General features: G+C 37.0%; 4 protein-coding genes across 6 annotated transcripts in view; 2 read left to right on the forward strand and 2 right to left on the reverse strand.

The window, feature by feature from the left end:
- The first annotated feature begins 49 nt into the window (after positions 1 to 49).
- LOC132201004 (cysteine protease ATG4B) lies at positions 50 to 2,312 on the forward strand. The gene is made up of 10 exons (XM_059626857.1): positions 50 to 211; positions 651 to 768; positions 876 to 1,040; positions 1,101 to 1,281; positions 1,342 to 1,421; positions 1,482 to 1,585; positions 1,634 to 1,712; positions 1,771 to 1,916; positions 1,972 to 2,137; positions 2,189 to 2,312. The coding sequence occupies exons 2-10, from the start codon at positions 651 to 653 to the stop codon at positions 2,230 to 2,232; spliced, it is 1,083 nt and encodes a 360-aa protein (XP_059482840.1). The 5' UTR covers positions 50 to 211; the 3' UTR covers positions 2,233 to 2,312.
- Positions 2,313 to 2,451: 139 nt separating this feature from the next.
- On the reverse strand, positions 2,452 to 5,984 carry LOC132199751 (nuclear receptor subfamily 2 group C member 1-like). 2 transcript variants are annotated; one of them, XM_059624704.1, is made up of 10 exons: positions 5,828 to 5,984; positions 5,315 to 5,595; positions 4,966 to 5,145; positions 4,066 to 4,266; positions 3,868 to 4,007; positions 3,590 to 3,816; positions 3,365 to 3,533; positions 3,196 to 3,304; positions 2,866 to 3,132; positions 2,452 to 2,812 (listed from the first exon to the last, which is right to left on the reverse strand). In XM_059624704.1, the coding sequence occupies exons 2-10, from the start codon at positions 5,508 to 5,510 to the stop codon at positions 2,694 to 2,696; spliced, it is 1,608 nt and encodes a 535-aa protein (XP_059480687.1). In that variant the 5' UTR covers positions 5,511 to 5,595; positions 5,828 to 5,984; the 3' UTR covers positions 2,452 to 2,693. The 2 variants fall into 2 exon arrangements, with proteins under 2 accessions (XP_059480687.1, XP_059480686.1); XM_059624703.1 differs by having other exon boundaries at positions 4,939 to 5,145.
- A 437-nt stretch (positions 5,985 to 6,421) lies between these two features.
- LOC132201005 (malignant T-cell-amplified sequence 1 homolog) lies at positions 6,422 to 7,516 on the forward strand. The gene is made up of 6 exons (XM_059626858.1): positions 6,422 to 6,567; positions 6,649 to 6,807; positions 6,860 to 6,960; positions 7,019 to 7,152; positions 7,262 to 7,329; positions 7,394 to 7,516. The coding sequence occupies exons 1-6, from the start codon at positions 6,557 to 6,559 to the stop codon at positions 7,473 to 7,475; spliced, it is 555 nt and encodes a 184-aa protein (XP_059482841.1). The 5' UTR covers positions 6,422 to 6,556; the 3' UTR covers positions 7,476 to 7,516.
- A 68-nt stretch (positions 7,517 to 7,584) lies between these two features.
- LOC132200661 (protein trachealess-like) overlaps positions 7,585 to 15,200 on the reverse strand; it is a 71,144-nt gene continuing 63,528 nt past the window's right edge. Inside the window, exons 8-20 of one of the 2 annotated variants that reach the window (XM_059626305.1) lie at positions 13,599 to 13,764; positions 12,815 to 12,936; positions 12,291 to 12,499; positions 12,127 to 12,233; positions 10,727 to 10,874; positions 10,404 to 10,668; positions 10,246 to 10,350; positions 10,020 to 10,185; positions 9,706 to 9,873; positions 9,430 to 9,645; positions 9,218 to 9,360; positions 9,083 to 9,163; positions 7,585 to 8,791 (exon numbers count right to left, since the gene is read on the reverse strand). In XM_059626305.1, the coding sequence (XP_059482288.1) occupies positions 8,582 to 8,791; positions 9,083 to 9,163; positions 9,218 to 9,360; positions 9,430 to 9,645; positions 9,706 to 9,873; positions 10,020 to 10,185; positions 10,246 to 10,350; positions 10,404 to 10,668; positions 10,727 to 10,874; positions 12,127 to 12,233; positions 12,291 to 12,499; positions 12,815 to 12,936; positions 13,599 to 13,764 (2,106 nt within the window). In that variant the 3' untranslated portion in view covers positions 7,585 to 8,581. Of the gene's footprint in view, positions 8,792 to 9,082; positions 9,164 to 9,217; positions 9,361 to 9,429; positions 9,646 to 9,705; positions 9,874 to 10,019; positions 10,186 to 10,245; positions 10,351 to 10,403; positions 10,669 to 10,726; positions 10,875 to 12,126; positions 12,234 to 12,290; positions 12,500 to 12,814; positions 12,937 to 13,580; positions 13,765 to 15,200 lie in introns of both variants that reach the window. The other variant, XM_059626304.1, reaches the window with a different exon arrangement.

Below are 15,200 nucleotides of genomic sequence, written 5' to 3' on the forward strand. Positions count from 1 at the left end.
CGTTTGGTCAAAACATTGCCCTTGACTTTAAATGCCTCCCGCATTCCACTTTTTAACGAAAAGGTACTAAAGAGGTCTTGAGGGGTTTTGCGTTGCAGTTCTGTTGTTGCAATTCAGAATCATATGCTTCATGTAAATAACAACAAGAAAAGCCCCATGAATCTTTCGACCTTTTTCTTCCCACAGGTGTAACATCTGCAAGGCTCAAGAGGTATAAAAACGGTTCTTTGTTATCTCAATTTTCCATTTTGGTCGGATGACATGTCCGTGATTTGCGTTTTCGATCAAGCCCTTGGCCCTTTCATTGAAACCTTGAAATACGCATTTGAATTTTTCTGCTCATTATATAAATTCTGTTTTTTACTATGGGCTCAATTTATACATATTATTTTGATGTTTGCCATTGTACATTGTATCTACACATTTTATGTTTTTTATCCTTATCTATTTATTTTCCTTTATTATTCCTTCCTTGATTTTTTATAAATAATGATCCGCAGAAAAAAAAATGGGTCGTAATCGTAAAACATTTTACTTCGCAGCTGTTCAATCCGTAACTTAATGAAATCTATTAAAAATGCTATCATTATAATTTTTGATTAATTTTTTGCTTACACTTTTTAAACATTTGTCTCTGTTCCTGATGTCAGATGGACATGTTATTTGATGCTTATCTCACTCACGAGTCCCTTCAGTGTGAACCAGATGACATTCCTTGCACCTCTGACCCTGTCTGGATCCTGGGAGAGAAATACGATGCCAACAAAGGTATAATTAGATTTTTAATAATTCTAAAAATTGTAATTTTCGAGTTTTACTGTACAAAAATTGCAAAAATTGAATAGGATTTTTATTACTTCTGATTTTTATTTTAGAACTGGCCGCCATAAGAAAAGATATAACGTCCCGACTGTGGTTCACGTACCGAAAAGGCTTCGTGCCCATCGGCGATTCAGGAATAACAACAGACAGAGGCTGGGGTTGCATGCTTCGTTGCGGACAAATGGTCTTGGGACAAGCACTCCTTTTTTTACACTTGGGTAAAATCTGTCAACATTAATTTTTAAAAACAGTCATTTTTTATATTTTGTAAATTAAAGGACGGGATTGGCGATGGGACCACGAGCAAAGGAACCCAGCCTACGTCTCAATCCTGAGCATGTTCGAAGACAACAAATCGGCCAACTACTCAATACACCAAATTGCCCTCATGGGAGCTTCTTCCGAGGGCAAAGATGTGGGCCAGTGGTTCGGCCCCAACACTGTCGCTCAAGTTATTAAGTAGAACGCTAATTCCTTATTGTTAATTTTTATTCGACTGAAATAATTTATTTATTTTAGAAAACTGTCGCCATATGATCATTGGAGCTCACTTGAAGTGCACATTGCTTTGGACAATACCCTGGTGATTGGGGAATTGAGTAATTTTCAGTTTAATTAGAAAATTTGCCATTTTGTTTTACTTAAAATTTGTGTTGCAGAGCGGCAATGCCGGAAACAAAATAAATGGAGCCCGCTTTTGCTTTTCCTGCCACTTCGCCTAGGCCTAAGTGAGATCAATCCTATTTATGCTGAGAGCATAAAAGTGAGTCTTAATAATAAATCCATCATTATTTTCATTAATCAATTCTAGAAATGCTTTTCCTTCCAACAATCGCTGGGCATAATTGGCGGAAAACCAAACCATGCGATGTACTTCATTGGATGCGTAGGTATGGGGATTGTTTTTGTACAATACGACGGACCGAATGAAGATGATAATTTTTACAGGAAATGACCTAATTTGCTTAGACCCACACAAAACCCAGCAAGCTGTGAGAGTAAATAAGGACTGTAGCAAAGAAGACGACATGTCTTTCCACTGCCAATATGCAACAAGGTCACCAATCATGGAGCTGGATCCTTCGATGGCAGTCGTAAATCTATTTAAAGTTAAATGGTGACCCACATTCTGATTTTATATTTTTGTAGTGTTTCTATTGCGCGAACGAGAGTGATTTGGACAAGTTATGTCAGTTGTTGCACGAGAATTTGGTGGTTAACGAGAAGCAGCCATTATTTGTGATTTGTACCGAGAGACCTGCGGAAGTCCAACTTAAGACCCTCGACGATCCAATGAAGTCTCCGACTGTGTCTGGTAATTGCTTCTTATCAAGTTTTTATGTATCCTGATTTTGTCAATTTAAAGGTACCGATGATGAGTCTGACGATGAATTTGAGATGCTGGGCTGAGGACTTTTAATTTATATTTCTATCTAAATTTTTATTTCTACTGATAATATTGAATAAATTATTTTTTACGTAATACTCAAGACAGTGTTTTAAATTAAAAGCCATTAATCCAATTAAGAAAGATTTTTAGCCGAGAGTGATGTAGAGGAACAAAAATTTTAAAACTATTTTAGGCTTATTTGGTGGTGCATAGGCTTACAACAAAAATTAGTTTTGAAATTTACAATTTGACATAAAAATTTATATTCATTTTTCAGTAACAGAACATTTTACATTTTAAGTACGTACATTTAAAAAGTAGCTTAAATCCAACAGAAACTCAAAGCATGTCGTTAACGTCTAAATACATCTGTTTTAAAAAATAATAAGAAATGTCATGTAGTCTTAACAGGGCACTGCAATCACAGAGCAGATAGTTCTAGTTCCGATTCCCGAGATTGATTTGGGCGCGGGCATTCTTCTCATTCCGAATCGTACGGCTCTTCGTCTTCCTCGCAAATATTCTCATCTTCATCAAATTCCACTACCTCTTCTTTAATTGCAACGCTAGATGATCTATCGTCACTGTTGTTGTGATTAGCTGCAGGGATGGTAATTTTTATTTAAGTTATTTTTTTTTTAATTCTCTTGTACCTGACTGCCCGTTGTAAGTAGACGTTTCCATCCTTAAGATGTAAGGAACTACACTATCAATCTGAACACTTCCAATCAGCCGAGCGAAGAAAATTTCCTCAAGAATTTGCGAGTGCAGCTTTTTCAGCGAGGCTGCTCTCAAGATAAGCTGGCTAAATCTCAGTTCTCCTGTGGCGGGGTCCTGAGATTTGAGCGATTCTTGAAATTCGCTTATTGCTTTCAACTGATATTGGGATATAAGATTTGCACTTTGGAATCCAGGGATATCTGCAACAAAATCGATGGGACAATTATGAATTTTAAACTGAAATGCATTAAAAATTATCTTACCTGGATTAAGTAGGGATATCACTTTTAAGTAGGCGTATTCTTTGTCAGTGACATTCAATTTCTGCATTGTGTTGACAAAGACGTGAAGTTTGCTAATATGGTCCGCAATCTGCAGAGGGTTATTAATCTTGTTAATAATATAGGTCTTAAAATTTAAATAATTTCCAACCTCTTTCACTTTTTGAGCCGAAAAACTATCCTGAACAACTGAACTCTGCAGATTCTGCACAATTGAGGAAAAGATGTCTGGCAATGCCAGAACACTTGAGCACTGAGCCAGTCCAAGGGCGAATAGCTCACCCCAGCAACTTTTCACAAGTTCTATTTGAGCCTCTTGACTGGAATAAAAATAAATTTTAAAATACTGCAGTATTTTTAAAAAGAATTCGATTACCTTTGAGACTGGAACACACGAATGTTCCGTGCCCAGTGCACAGACAAAAAGAGAAGCCTCGAAGCACTTTCACAACTGTAGTGCGAATTGAAGTACTGCGGCATCAAAGTTGGCGTTTGCAGATTGAAGAGAATGTGCTCGTCCGAAATCACTGGCGCCTCAGACTCAATTTGGTCCATGAACTCGGAATTAAGTGAAACCTCCAAGGAGTCATTTTGCCGTAAAGTCTGAATTAATATTTAAACATTAGGGCTGAAATTTTAATATTTAAGTTGTACCTTTGTCATATTTTCCAGCGCAAGCAATATAAGATCTGGGGCTGGTTGGCGCGACTCATTGTACTCCCCAGAGCTACTGATCGACGCCTCTTCGTCTCCACTGACAGCAGGAGAGTAGCCCTGATTGTTGCATTCGAACGCTTTAAAAATTACTTTTATTAGTTTTATTGATTCCTTTTTTTAACTGAGAATAAATACCAGACTTTCCTCTTCCCGAAACTCCTGCAAACAGTTGATTTACGAGACCCATATCAGAGAATCCCATTCCGCCTAGGCCGCGTACGTCAAGTCCTCCGAGGCCCCTTGAGTTTCCGTGGTGCTGCAAAATCGAACTGGACGCAGACGAACCACTGCCAGACTCGCGGGCGAGGGAGATCGGCTTTCTTTCGTGTTGGACAGCTAAAGAAAAAGTTATTAACGCTTGAAAAACTTTTGAATGGAAAATGCCTGCAATATGTAAATTAATTCTAGTTTACTCCCGTCCCATTTGACGTGTGCACTGCATCACTGTTCAACAATTTCATTACACAAAGACGAGAACAAAGAAAGAAAGAAAAAGCAATTAAAGTGAATTAAAGCATCTTAATGTCAAATTTTTCAAGAAATATGAAATAAATTAGTTATTTTATTGAACCAACTTTTATGAGCAATTTTTGCTAATTATTTTATCAATAATTAAAGTATGTATTAATTTCACAGCGTCAACAAATAAAAAAAAATTAAATTGATCTTGATTTACTTTGGTTGTTTCTAAATAAAAAAGAACTGAATCTTAGAAAATTTTAACGATCAAAGATTTTTTAGCTTGCATCATCAGACAATTGATATTACAAACAAAAATGCAAAATTTTGTGACATTTGAGGCACCATTGAACGAGTGAGTGATTGAGCAGTTATAAACAGTGAGCACGTCAATTTGGAAACCAGCCACCAAAATCGGGGTACGTAACGTGGAAAATGTGCATGTTACACAGAGTGTGTTAGCGCAGAAGTGACAGTAGAGTTTGATTATTCGGATTATTTACATAAAGCAGGTGTGAACAGCAAGAAGCAAATAAATTTTACACAAACCACCAGGCAAGTGTTTCAGATCCTTACAGTCGCTTCTCATCCCCATTGCAAGGCACTTTTGCAGTCGACAATATTGGCATCGGTTGCGATGGTGCTTGGTTACTTCGCAGTTTTTGCTGCCGCGGCACTGGTAGCCCAGCTGCTTGCGAATGGACCGTTTGAAAAAGCCCTTACAGCCTTCGCAGCTGATGGCTCCATAGTGGCGCCCTGGATTCATGATAATGAGACTTTAAGTAAAATTAAAAAGTCTTTACATCGGAAAGATTGCATTTGAAACTATTATCATTTTTACAATCTTTGATAGATTGGTTGATTTTTTTTTAACAATTTTTTTCATTTTCTTGAAAAGAAATAATAATAAAAAACGACAGGCTACCTGATGCCCGGTCTCCGCAAACCACACACACTTCGAGGGCCATGCACAAACTCCTCGACTTATCCCCAGCGGCCGGAGCCAGAAGCGGCAAAGGCGCCTCCACTTTGCTTCCATCCTCGCGAACCCTTTCGATAATTAAGCCAGAGTTGAGGTTGTGCAGCGACAGACTGCCGTCGTCAAAGTCCATTTTGACCATCGGTCGCGCAGTGTGTCTTGCCTAGGTGAAGGTCACGCGTCCACTACGTTGTCTTGTCAGATTTTTTGAGCTTTCCAGCGCCGGTCTGAAATTCGAAACGCGAATTAGAAAAGTTTTTAAAAGCATAAAATGTAAATCCTAAATTGATTCAAAACCATGCTTTTCTATATCGTGCACCTGCTTTTCAAAGGTGCATTTTTTTCACGAGTGCACCTTGCTGTCGGGTCAACTCTTTGAACCGAAATAATTGAGGCGAAAAAAACGCGATTGAGAACCTAAAACTGTCTGATTCATGGAAATTTTCGTTCTTTTCCTACCGTGCTATAATTGAAATCCATAGACGAGCAGCATCGCTTGAATTTTGAGATTTTTGTGCGGTCCCTCGCAGTGTGTTATTTGTTTATGAGTGGCATCTACTCCGATTCAGTCATTTAATGGCTGCCACACAGTTGCCGGCTTTTTGCCGACGTCTCCTGCCAGAATCGAGCATGCATGTTCACGGTCAACCGAACTTGTCACAAAGCGGCAACGTCGCACAATGCACGAATGCAGGTGCATAATCACGTAAAAAACAGATACAAAAAATGAGTGGGGTTTAATTTTTATTTTGTAAATTTCAAGAAAACGATCTAATATTATTTTTCTGAATTAAAATGAATGAAATTGGTTGTATTTATAGAGACTTTCCCTACGAAAATGCAAAATAAAAGTGACAAAAATTAAAGAGCACATCGGCCCCACCCCCTTAGGTAGAGTTTATAGAAGGAGAGACAATTTTGGTCCTTTCAGGGTGGATTATATTGTAGAAAATCAAATTAATAGCCAATAAATCTTTACTTAAATTAATAAATTTGATTTAAATAAGCTAAATGGACATTATTTTTACCTCAAACCCAAACAAAATTAGTAACCGTATTCTGTGTGACAAACCTCCTTTGTCAACACCCTATTTCCTCCTAGGGGCTGCAGACGAAAACAAACAAAACAGAAGACAAAGCCGACTGTTTTTCTCTTTTCCCAATAGAAATTTGAGTCTTTTATGCAAAATGTTCAAAAAGTAATATATCATTAGATCAGTGAAACAATTTTGATTACTTGCTGAGCAACAGGAACCTACATGTTTGTACAATTTTCGCAGATTTGAAGAAAAAGAGAGCGTGTCTGGGGTGCAGCAGCTGAAATCGTCCGTTCAAAAAGCCATCAGGGCGAAAATACAAGAGCAGTATCCTTCACTTGTAGATGGAAATTATATGGACAATATTCTGCCAAAGAAAGATGCCTTTCGAATTGTCAAATGGTAACGGTAGAAATTAATTAAATTATATAAATTACGCAAAATTTCTACACAGCCACGATCACATTGAAATAATTGTGGCATCGTCAGGAGAACTTCTGTTTTTCCGTCACAGAGAAGGACCCTGGGTGCCAACATTAAAGCTTTTGCACAAATGTAAGGGCTAATTTAATACATAATCATGTTGATATGAATTTTGCATTGTATTTCTTAGATCCTTTTTGTTTGCCGTGGCAACAAGTTGACAAAGGCGCCATCAGATTTGTCCTGAGTGGTGCCAACATCATGTGTCCTGGTTTGACTTCTCCGGGAGCGAAAATGACCTCTGCTGATAAAGGAACTGTGGTCGTATCCTTTCAAATTTATTGCAATTTGAAGCTATAGTTTAATGATCAAAATTAATAAGTGTGCGATGCAATTATTTAAGATTCCAATTTTCCTTAAGTATCAAATCCAGGCAATTATGGCTGAAGGAAAGCAACACGCACTTGCAGTCGGAATAACGTCTCTCTCCACACAAGAAATGTATGATTAACAATTTGGCTAATTAAAGATTTTGTATTTAATTTTATTACTTTGTTCTTTTCAGAGCTAGCGTCAACAAAGGAATTGGCGTGGAAAATTATCACTACCTTAATGATGGGCTGTGGCAGATGAAACCGGTGAAGTAACTTTGTATTTTTAACACTGTCTAAATAAATCTGGATTTACTCGAATTTAAAGTTTTTAAATTTGCTTGACATATATAGGAGAAGCGAGAAAAAAATTAAAAATGCAAGATCCTTTTATTCGGTGTGTAAAATTAATTCACTTTTAGTTTATTAAGAATTAAGTTTTTGACGTGGAGAGCCAAAATTAATGATTGCTCTTTTCTCTCTCATTGACGAACCAACAATAACAATCAGTTTCCAAAGTTTTCAACACAACTTGAAATAAAACCATCGAGTATTAAGTTCAGATGTCGCACATACAACAAAATGTCGAGCAACAAGTTCTGAGTTTATGTCCTAGGGATGCATAGCAAAATGCGAGTAATACTGGCACAATTATCATACTTCTTATTCGACAAACTGTCTTTTACATTTATTACACATTTATAAATAGATATCTTAAGGTTGTCCATTCTTATTTTACAAATTTGGCTTCAACAGCATTTCATTTTGATATATTAGCATGTGATGGTCAGGGTTTTGGGACATTAAAAAAAGTGGCTACAAAATTGTGTGGTAAAATCATGTACACTGTAGGAAAATTAAAACAAAACCATAAAAACTATGTTTCGTAAATCACATTTTTAAAATTTTAAGCAGTTTTTAAGAGTTTGACTGACAAAAATAAGCAAAATAGAAAAAAATAATACAGAGTCTTTTGTCTTTTGCATGATTTAAAAGCCGAGTCACACATCAATATTTTGCTGGGTGATCACATTCTTATCTTACTTTTACCCTTTTACACATTCGAAAGTTCAACACTTTGGCAAAAAGAATTTGCATCCATCTCATTAGCGGGTGAAAATTCTTCCTAAAGCATGAATTTAGATCTCTAGCTTGTTAAATGATTATTATTCATTTCATAATTGATCTTCATAAAAAAAATTTGTGAAAATCATTTTAATAAAAGTTATTTTGCCATGTGATGGTCGCAAATTTTTCTCCAAATGCATTAGAACTTTCCGGGTTAACACATTTATCTTCTTTTTTTTAAGAATGCATAGCCTACACAACATTTTTGGTATCTTATGGGCAACATAGAGAGACACGAAAACAATTGTAGCTCATTACGAAGGCGCCGAGTACCAAGGGGAATGATAGTGCGTCGATTTGCCTCCGTAGGACAGGGGCGGACTGGCTGACTTGTTGGGCGAAAGGGGGCCCATGAGTGTGTTGCCGTTGTTGTGCGCCAGGCTGGCTGCTGCTGCCGCCGCGGCCGCGGCGGGATGGTAAATGTGAAAACTGGCTGCTGCAAGTTGGTGGTGGTACAGTTGCGTCTGAAATCATTTTCGTTGTAATTTTTCCATCCATATTATAAATAATTTTTAAAAATGTTAATCAATTATTTTTAGAAAAAATATTAAATTACATTCAATTGTTGAAAATTATATTTGAAACGGAATTGGTGGTGCTGTTTTGTCCAATAATTCCTTTCTTTTCAAATAAATTGTTTTCACCAAGAATTTAAACAATTTGATGTGACAATGTGGACAACTAAATAATAAATCTGAAGCACTTTGCTTAGTTATTTTACATAATTTTCAATAGTACAAAATTTAATAAATTACCTGATGTCGTGCTTCCATGTAATGTTCCATACTTGGAGTGACTGTGTGAGCCATATTTGCCTGGGGTTTCAACGGCAAATTCTGAAAAAGTTGAATTAATTTTCCAAGAAAAAAATTATATTTTGCTAATTTTACCTGAGCTTGGCTCAAATATTGCTGCGTCCTGATCGCAGCAGCCATAGCCTCGGCGGTCAACGACCCTCCGGCACCGTCCCTTGGTGACACAGACGAGGGTGGTGTGATGGCGGATTGGTGAAAATCTCCACCCGCACCAAAACCTAAAATTACCACAATATTAAAAAAAAAAAATCATTTTTTGCATTTTTTTTTAAATCAATAATTTTTACCTCCTGTCGCGTAAGACGAGCCGTTGAAAGAGGATGCGTCGTATTCCGAGGGTGGTGTGGCTAGGGTGGAGTCTGTGTAGAATCCTCCAGGGGTTTGTTGACCCCTCGGCGGTTGAATGTTTGACCTGATGACTGATTCTCTACTGGCATACAACTGGCGCAGCAGGGCTGTCGCAGGCAAAACTGACCCTCCGGAATTGCTGCTACCTGCGGCAGCTACACAAAATTTAAACAAATTTCATGATTATTTATTTAATTGAAGGAAAATTAACATACAAGGGTAATGCAGGCTGGGTGGCCGTTGCTTCAGGAGGGCGTCAGTACTGAAATCCGTGTTGGCCGAAGTTGGCTGGCCCTCGGGAAGTAGTTTGGTCATGGCGTGCTCGAGCTGCTTGACTGGTGCTGCTCCGTCGAAACCGGCCACACTTGTAACTTGACTTCCATCTGCAATTGATGATAAGTTTGAACTTTTAAATAACATTTTTTTGATTGATTTGACAAAGATATATTAAATTTTGTTCAATTTGAAATTGAATTATCACATTTTTCTTTGTAAAAATTTCTGTTTTTACATAAAAAATCTTATGTACCAGTATCGAGCTTGGACCAAACAGGTGGCTGCTGCTGACTCGGCTGTGATTGTCGACTCCTGCCTCTTCCTCTCTTGGACGGTCTACCCCTTTTGCTAGGTGTGGGACCATCAGGGATAACCTCTTCAACATCCTCCTCAAAATCAGATCCGCAATCGTCCTCACTCTGAATTAAAATTTTTAAATTATTAATTTTAGCATTTAATTTTTATTATATTATTTTTACCGCTTCTTCAGAAGAACTTGCTTCGACTCCATTCTGCCTCCCGTTTATTGCAGTCCTCTTTGGTCTACCACGTGGTTTTCCACCACCTCTGTGAGATCTAGAGCTCTGCAAATAGATATTTTTAGTGAAGATCCATTAACTTTTGCTTTTAAACCTACCAAATTGCCCCTATCAGTGGCCCCACCGTCTCCCCTGGACCCTTGATCGGGCCCATTAATTCCTCGGTCCTCCGTTGACTGCCGAATGGAGCCCTCAGGGTGGCCGCTTCTATGGCTTGCTTCTCGAGATCTGCCATCGGACGGGTCCGCGTCTGGAGATCCATTTTCAGGGTCCTGGTTGTTGCCCATTTCCCTTTTCACGCTCGCGCCCCTGCTCTCCTCCAACTGGCAGCAGTCCATCACAACGTGGCTCAGTTCGCGTCCACTGCGCAAATTTTTAATTTTAGATCCGTTCAGATTTTTCGTATTTTAGTATTTCTTACCTGATAACGTAATTTACGCAAATAATGTTTTGCTCGTCGTTGTTCTTGCTGTTGCAAACGACCGTGGCGCACGTTTGGAGCCAAGTGTAGCCACCAGACTTGTTCATTAGCCTGAAGTACTGGCTCATTGCCTGACCTTTGTTGATTACTGCAACATTTTATTGCACATTTTTCTTGAGACTTCTCACTGCAGTAATGTAATAAGTAAATAAAGAACCAGAAAATAAAAGGAAGCTTAAATTTAAATTTTTTATCACGTGAAAAACTTCATTTAATTTAATCTTTTAAATCAATGAGTTGCAAAACGCAAGGTTTAGAATTTACGTTTCCAAACCGCCTTATTTTTGAAGAAATGCAACCTGCGCAACACGCTTGTCAAGATGTTGCCTATGTTCGTAGCTTTATGTTATTAGTTTGCTATTTTTTTGACAATTAAGCGTGTGGCAAGCAGGTTGAACTTCTTAGTTAACTAAAAGTGATTTTGGTAATGAGTTTAAAAGAGGCAAATAATTTGAATAATTAAATTGTTACAAAAGGTTAAAATTCTAGTTTAGGAAACGGTTCAAATTAATCAAGTTGATCAAAAGCATTACATTAATTTACTAAAAGGTACTTCTTGAGGATACAGTTAAAAAATAATGTCATTCTCAACTTTAACCACAGAATTTATGAAATGCGTAAACTATATATTTGGGCAATTCACCCCAAGAGACTCTTTTGTCGGTGTATAAGTTTTCCATATGCACGTACTTTGGCCTCCAGGGACAACGTAAAGGTATAAATAAGAGTTCAAAAGGCTTGCTTTTTCTTCGAAATCTCTCCTGCTCAAAATGAAAAATTGCCAGTGTTACCAAAATATATTATTGAAAAAATAAATTATTTCCTCATTTGCAAGATAAAAACATTTTGAGTAAAATTGAAAGCACATTTTAGCAGGATTAATTCTAGTTGCGTGCTTTTTGTGCATAAGGAGGAAAACCATAGAGCAGAACGCGGTAGAGGGAGAGCGGATCGAGAAAAAGAGAGACCCGGGTGCGGGGGAGTTGGCGGAAGAGCTGTTTAGAAATGCAGCGCACAACCTCGTGCACCAGCCAGCCAAGAGCGCAGAGACGTGGCTAACATTTCAAAACACTTCCAGCCTCGCTGCCATAATTTGACGTAAAAAATAAAAAAGCAGCGCGCAGTTGGGAAAATTTTTAGGAGTGTGGAGTTCATAACGTACAAAAAAAGAATAGCAGGGAAATCCAACGTCGAGAAAAAAAATATTTCAACTCTAAATTATGACCCTATTGTTCTATTTATTCGAAATAATTTTGTTTTGCCACAACTGCTATTAAAATAATAAAATTTAAAAAATTTCTCAGATTTAAATTCCAAATAGTAAAATAGTGACTACTCACGATCAACATGGCATTTCCTAAGTTTATGAGCATCTTCGCCATGACAAAGTGTGTACAAATTGCGACCAGTCAGTTCTTCACTCGTGTAGTCTAAAATCTCAGAAACCCTTCAAACACAAATTTTAATTTTAACTAAAGCCCCATCACTAACTAAAATTACTTACTTTGGCTCACAATGTGCGATCCTGAAGTCGAAATTGATTCTGGTGACGAACATGTCGGCTTCAAGTCTGATTTCGTGCACGCTCGGAGGCGGCAATGCGATGGCCAAAGCTACCATGCCTAGGATGGTCTGCGGCGGAGGCGGCACGGCGTTCTTTCGGAGGTGGGTCATGTTGTACTGCCCCCGAAGACGGCACAAAACCAAAACCACCTGCACGAGAAAATCACAAAAGCCGGATAAGATATAAAATTGTTGATATTGAATTATAAATAAATTAATGATTTATTATTTGTAAAAATTGTTACGAAAAAATTGACAGTAAGAAAAAAAATTTTAATCAAAGACCAAGACGAAGTGTCTTGTCAGCCTGTGCCATTTTTTGAGTTTGAGTTCAAATCTTATAACTATTTTGGTGTTTAATTTTTTTTCTTTTTACTTTTTACTTAAATTATCATAAATTTGACAGTTGGACAAATTGAAGCATTTGATTTAATTGAAATAAGGAAATAAAGTAAACAAACTTACCCTATATCCTGATGACTTGAAGTGACAGCCTCTTTTTGTCAGAGTGGATTTCATTCTGATGCAGAACGCCCTTTCCAGACCCTTGTATCCATTATTGCTGTTGATGCTCATTAAGGTTGTTACTTTAAATTAAAAAAATTTAAATTAATACCAAGATAAAAATTCAAGTTATTGAGAAAAAAATATAAAATATGAATCTAGTTTTTTATTTATTTTATAAATCAAATCTCTGTTGATGCCTGTTATGATAAGATTTAACTATTAACGGCATCGTTAGCTACTTAAGTGCGGAGAGCTTTTTTTTTTATTCTCTTGAAAGCGCATAATTATATTCAATCATTTCTCGGTCACAAACAACACACACAATGCGGTGGCGGTTTGACAGGAGAATTTCAATTGCATTAAATTTATTCCATGTGCAGAAAGACGGGCTGTTAAAAAAAAGCAGTGCGCCGCGCCAGTTGCACGCCAATGACTTTGACAAAAATATCAATTTCACTGTCTAATGCATTCGGAATAAAAAATGCTTTCAAGACACTTTCGTCAACGGAGAGAGGGATAACTTTTTTTCCCTCAAGGGCCAATCTGCACAGTCATGCCCACTACTTTAATGAATTGACTTCGGCTTGAATGAAATCGACCGGCAAAGTAAAAAATCTTCTTCTTTGGGAGAGAAAATCGCAGCGTTTTTGTTAAAAAAAAAATCAATGCAGTCAATGAATGGGACTGCGGGCGGATCTGACGGTGCGGCTACTTTAAATCTCACCATCAGGGTTCAGGGTACCTGTGCTGCCGTCATCGCCCCCGCTTCCGGCACTGCCGCCGGGGGAGGCCATTCCTGACGAGGCGCTGCCCTGCTGCGAAGCCAGGCCCAGACCCAACTGTTCCGCCAGTTCTGAATGATCTTGGTGGTGAATGTAGTCGAAAACTGAACTTCCGGTCATCTCCACCTAAAGAACAAAAGAAAAAAAATTGAAGTTAATTTGAAAATCATAATGTTTCAATTTAAAATTAAAAACACACGTGGTAAGGAAATCACAATAAAATTGAAAAAGGAAATTTTGCTTTTCCCCCTTTTTCCATTTTGTTTTAAAAACCATTCAAGATTTAAAACTAAAATCGTCTGTAAAAATTGCAACTTTATATACGTTCCAGTGGAAATCTGAAGTTTTCGACGGTTTGAAATAAATAAATGTTTATAATTATTGTTGTTTATTGGTCTAACATTGTTACATCACATTGCTAACATACATTTGTTGAAAACAATTATTCGGAAAGATATGATGGATATGGCATGAAATTTCTTTCTATACATTTATTATCGCTCTTCTTAATAAAATAAATAAAAATTTTCATTTAATAGGGGACAAAAACCAAATCACATTTGCTGTTCAGATTTTATAAATACAAAGAATTCAAAATAATAATTTAAAAATTATTCATTTTGATTAGTTACGGTGAATAGTTAAACTTTTTTCGCTAATTAAAGTATGAAATGTGTTTAAAATAAAGATTTTGAATTAAATAAAAATATTAAAAAATGCTATTTTAATACTGAATAACATCAAATTATGAAAAAATGTTTAAAAGCAGATCATTATTGGGTATTATTTATTTTAATATTAACATAATTTTAATATTATTGTTGCAATTTTTCTTTTTCCATTAATATGGTGAAAAATGTTAATAAGTAGAAAGACTCTAAAATCCCCCATTTCAATACAGTCTCATTTGCATACAAAAGTGAATAACAAAACAATAAGTGCGCCAGCGCCCGTCAATCAGTTAATGGAATGAGCAAACAATTCTGCATATAATTGTGTGTAACTTGAAACTCATACTCCTTAACAAAACGAGCAAGCAGCTTTGGGGGAAACGCGAGAGTCGACAGAAGAGAATGGGAATCATTTTAAATCAGACCCTCTCGCGCTGCTGCTAATTGGCGCGCGTGATTGAATTATGCAAATCCGCGCGTATGGCGCTTTGAAAACTGGTTTTCGTGCACTGCCGAGAGTTTCAAATTGGAATGGATTGAACGCAGCGCAAAGCCGCCACAATTGCGTGCCTTTTGTATTTATTTGTCTTCATTACAGTATTGGATTTAGATTGGACAAGGAAAAAAATAAATAAAGAAAAGAAAAGTCAGCAGGATTTATTTAGAAAGTGCAGGACGTCTCACTTTGATCACAAAGGAAGCCGACACGTTTGATTTGAATAATGAAACGAGACTAATAAACTAATTAGGCAGCAATTAAAAGGATGAAAAATCGTATTGATGACTCAATTTCTTCGATGAAATTTTTAATAATTAAAACTTCCGGAAGATCAAAGAATTCTATATAAATTGATACATGATACAAAAAATATTAAGTTTATTTACAAAAGG

The sequence above is a fragment of the Neocloeon triangulifer genome, unplaced genomic scaffold, assembly GCF_031216515.1.
Source record: "Neocloeon triangulifer isolate White Clay Creek 2 clone unplaced genomic scaffold, ASM3121651v1 ptg000014l, whole genome shotgun sequence".
Lineage (NCBI taxonomy): Eukaryota > Metazoa > Arthropoda > Insecta > Ephemeroptera > Baetidae > Neocloeon > Neocloeon triangulifer.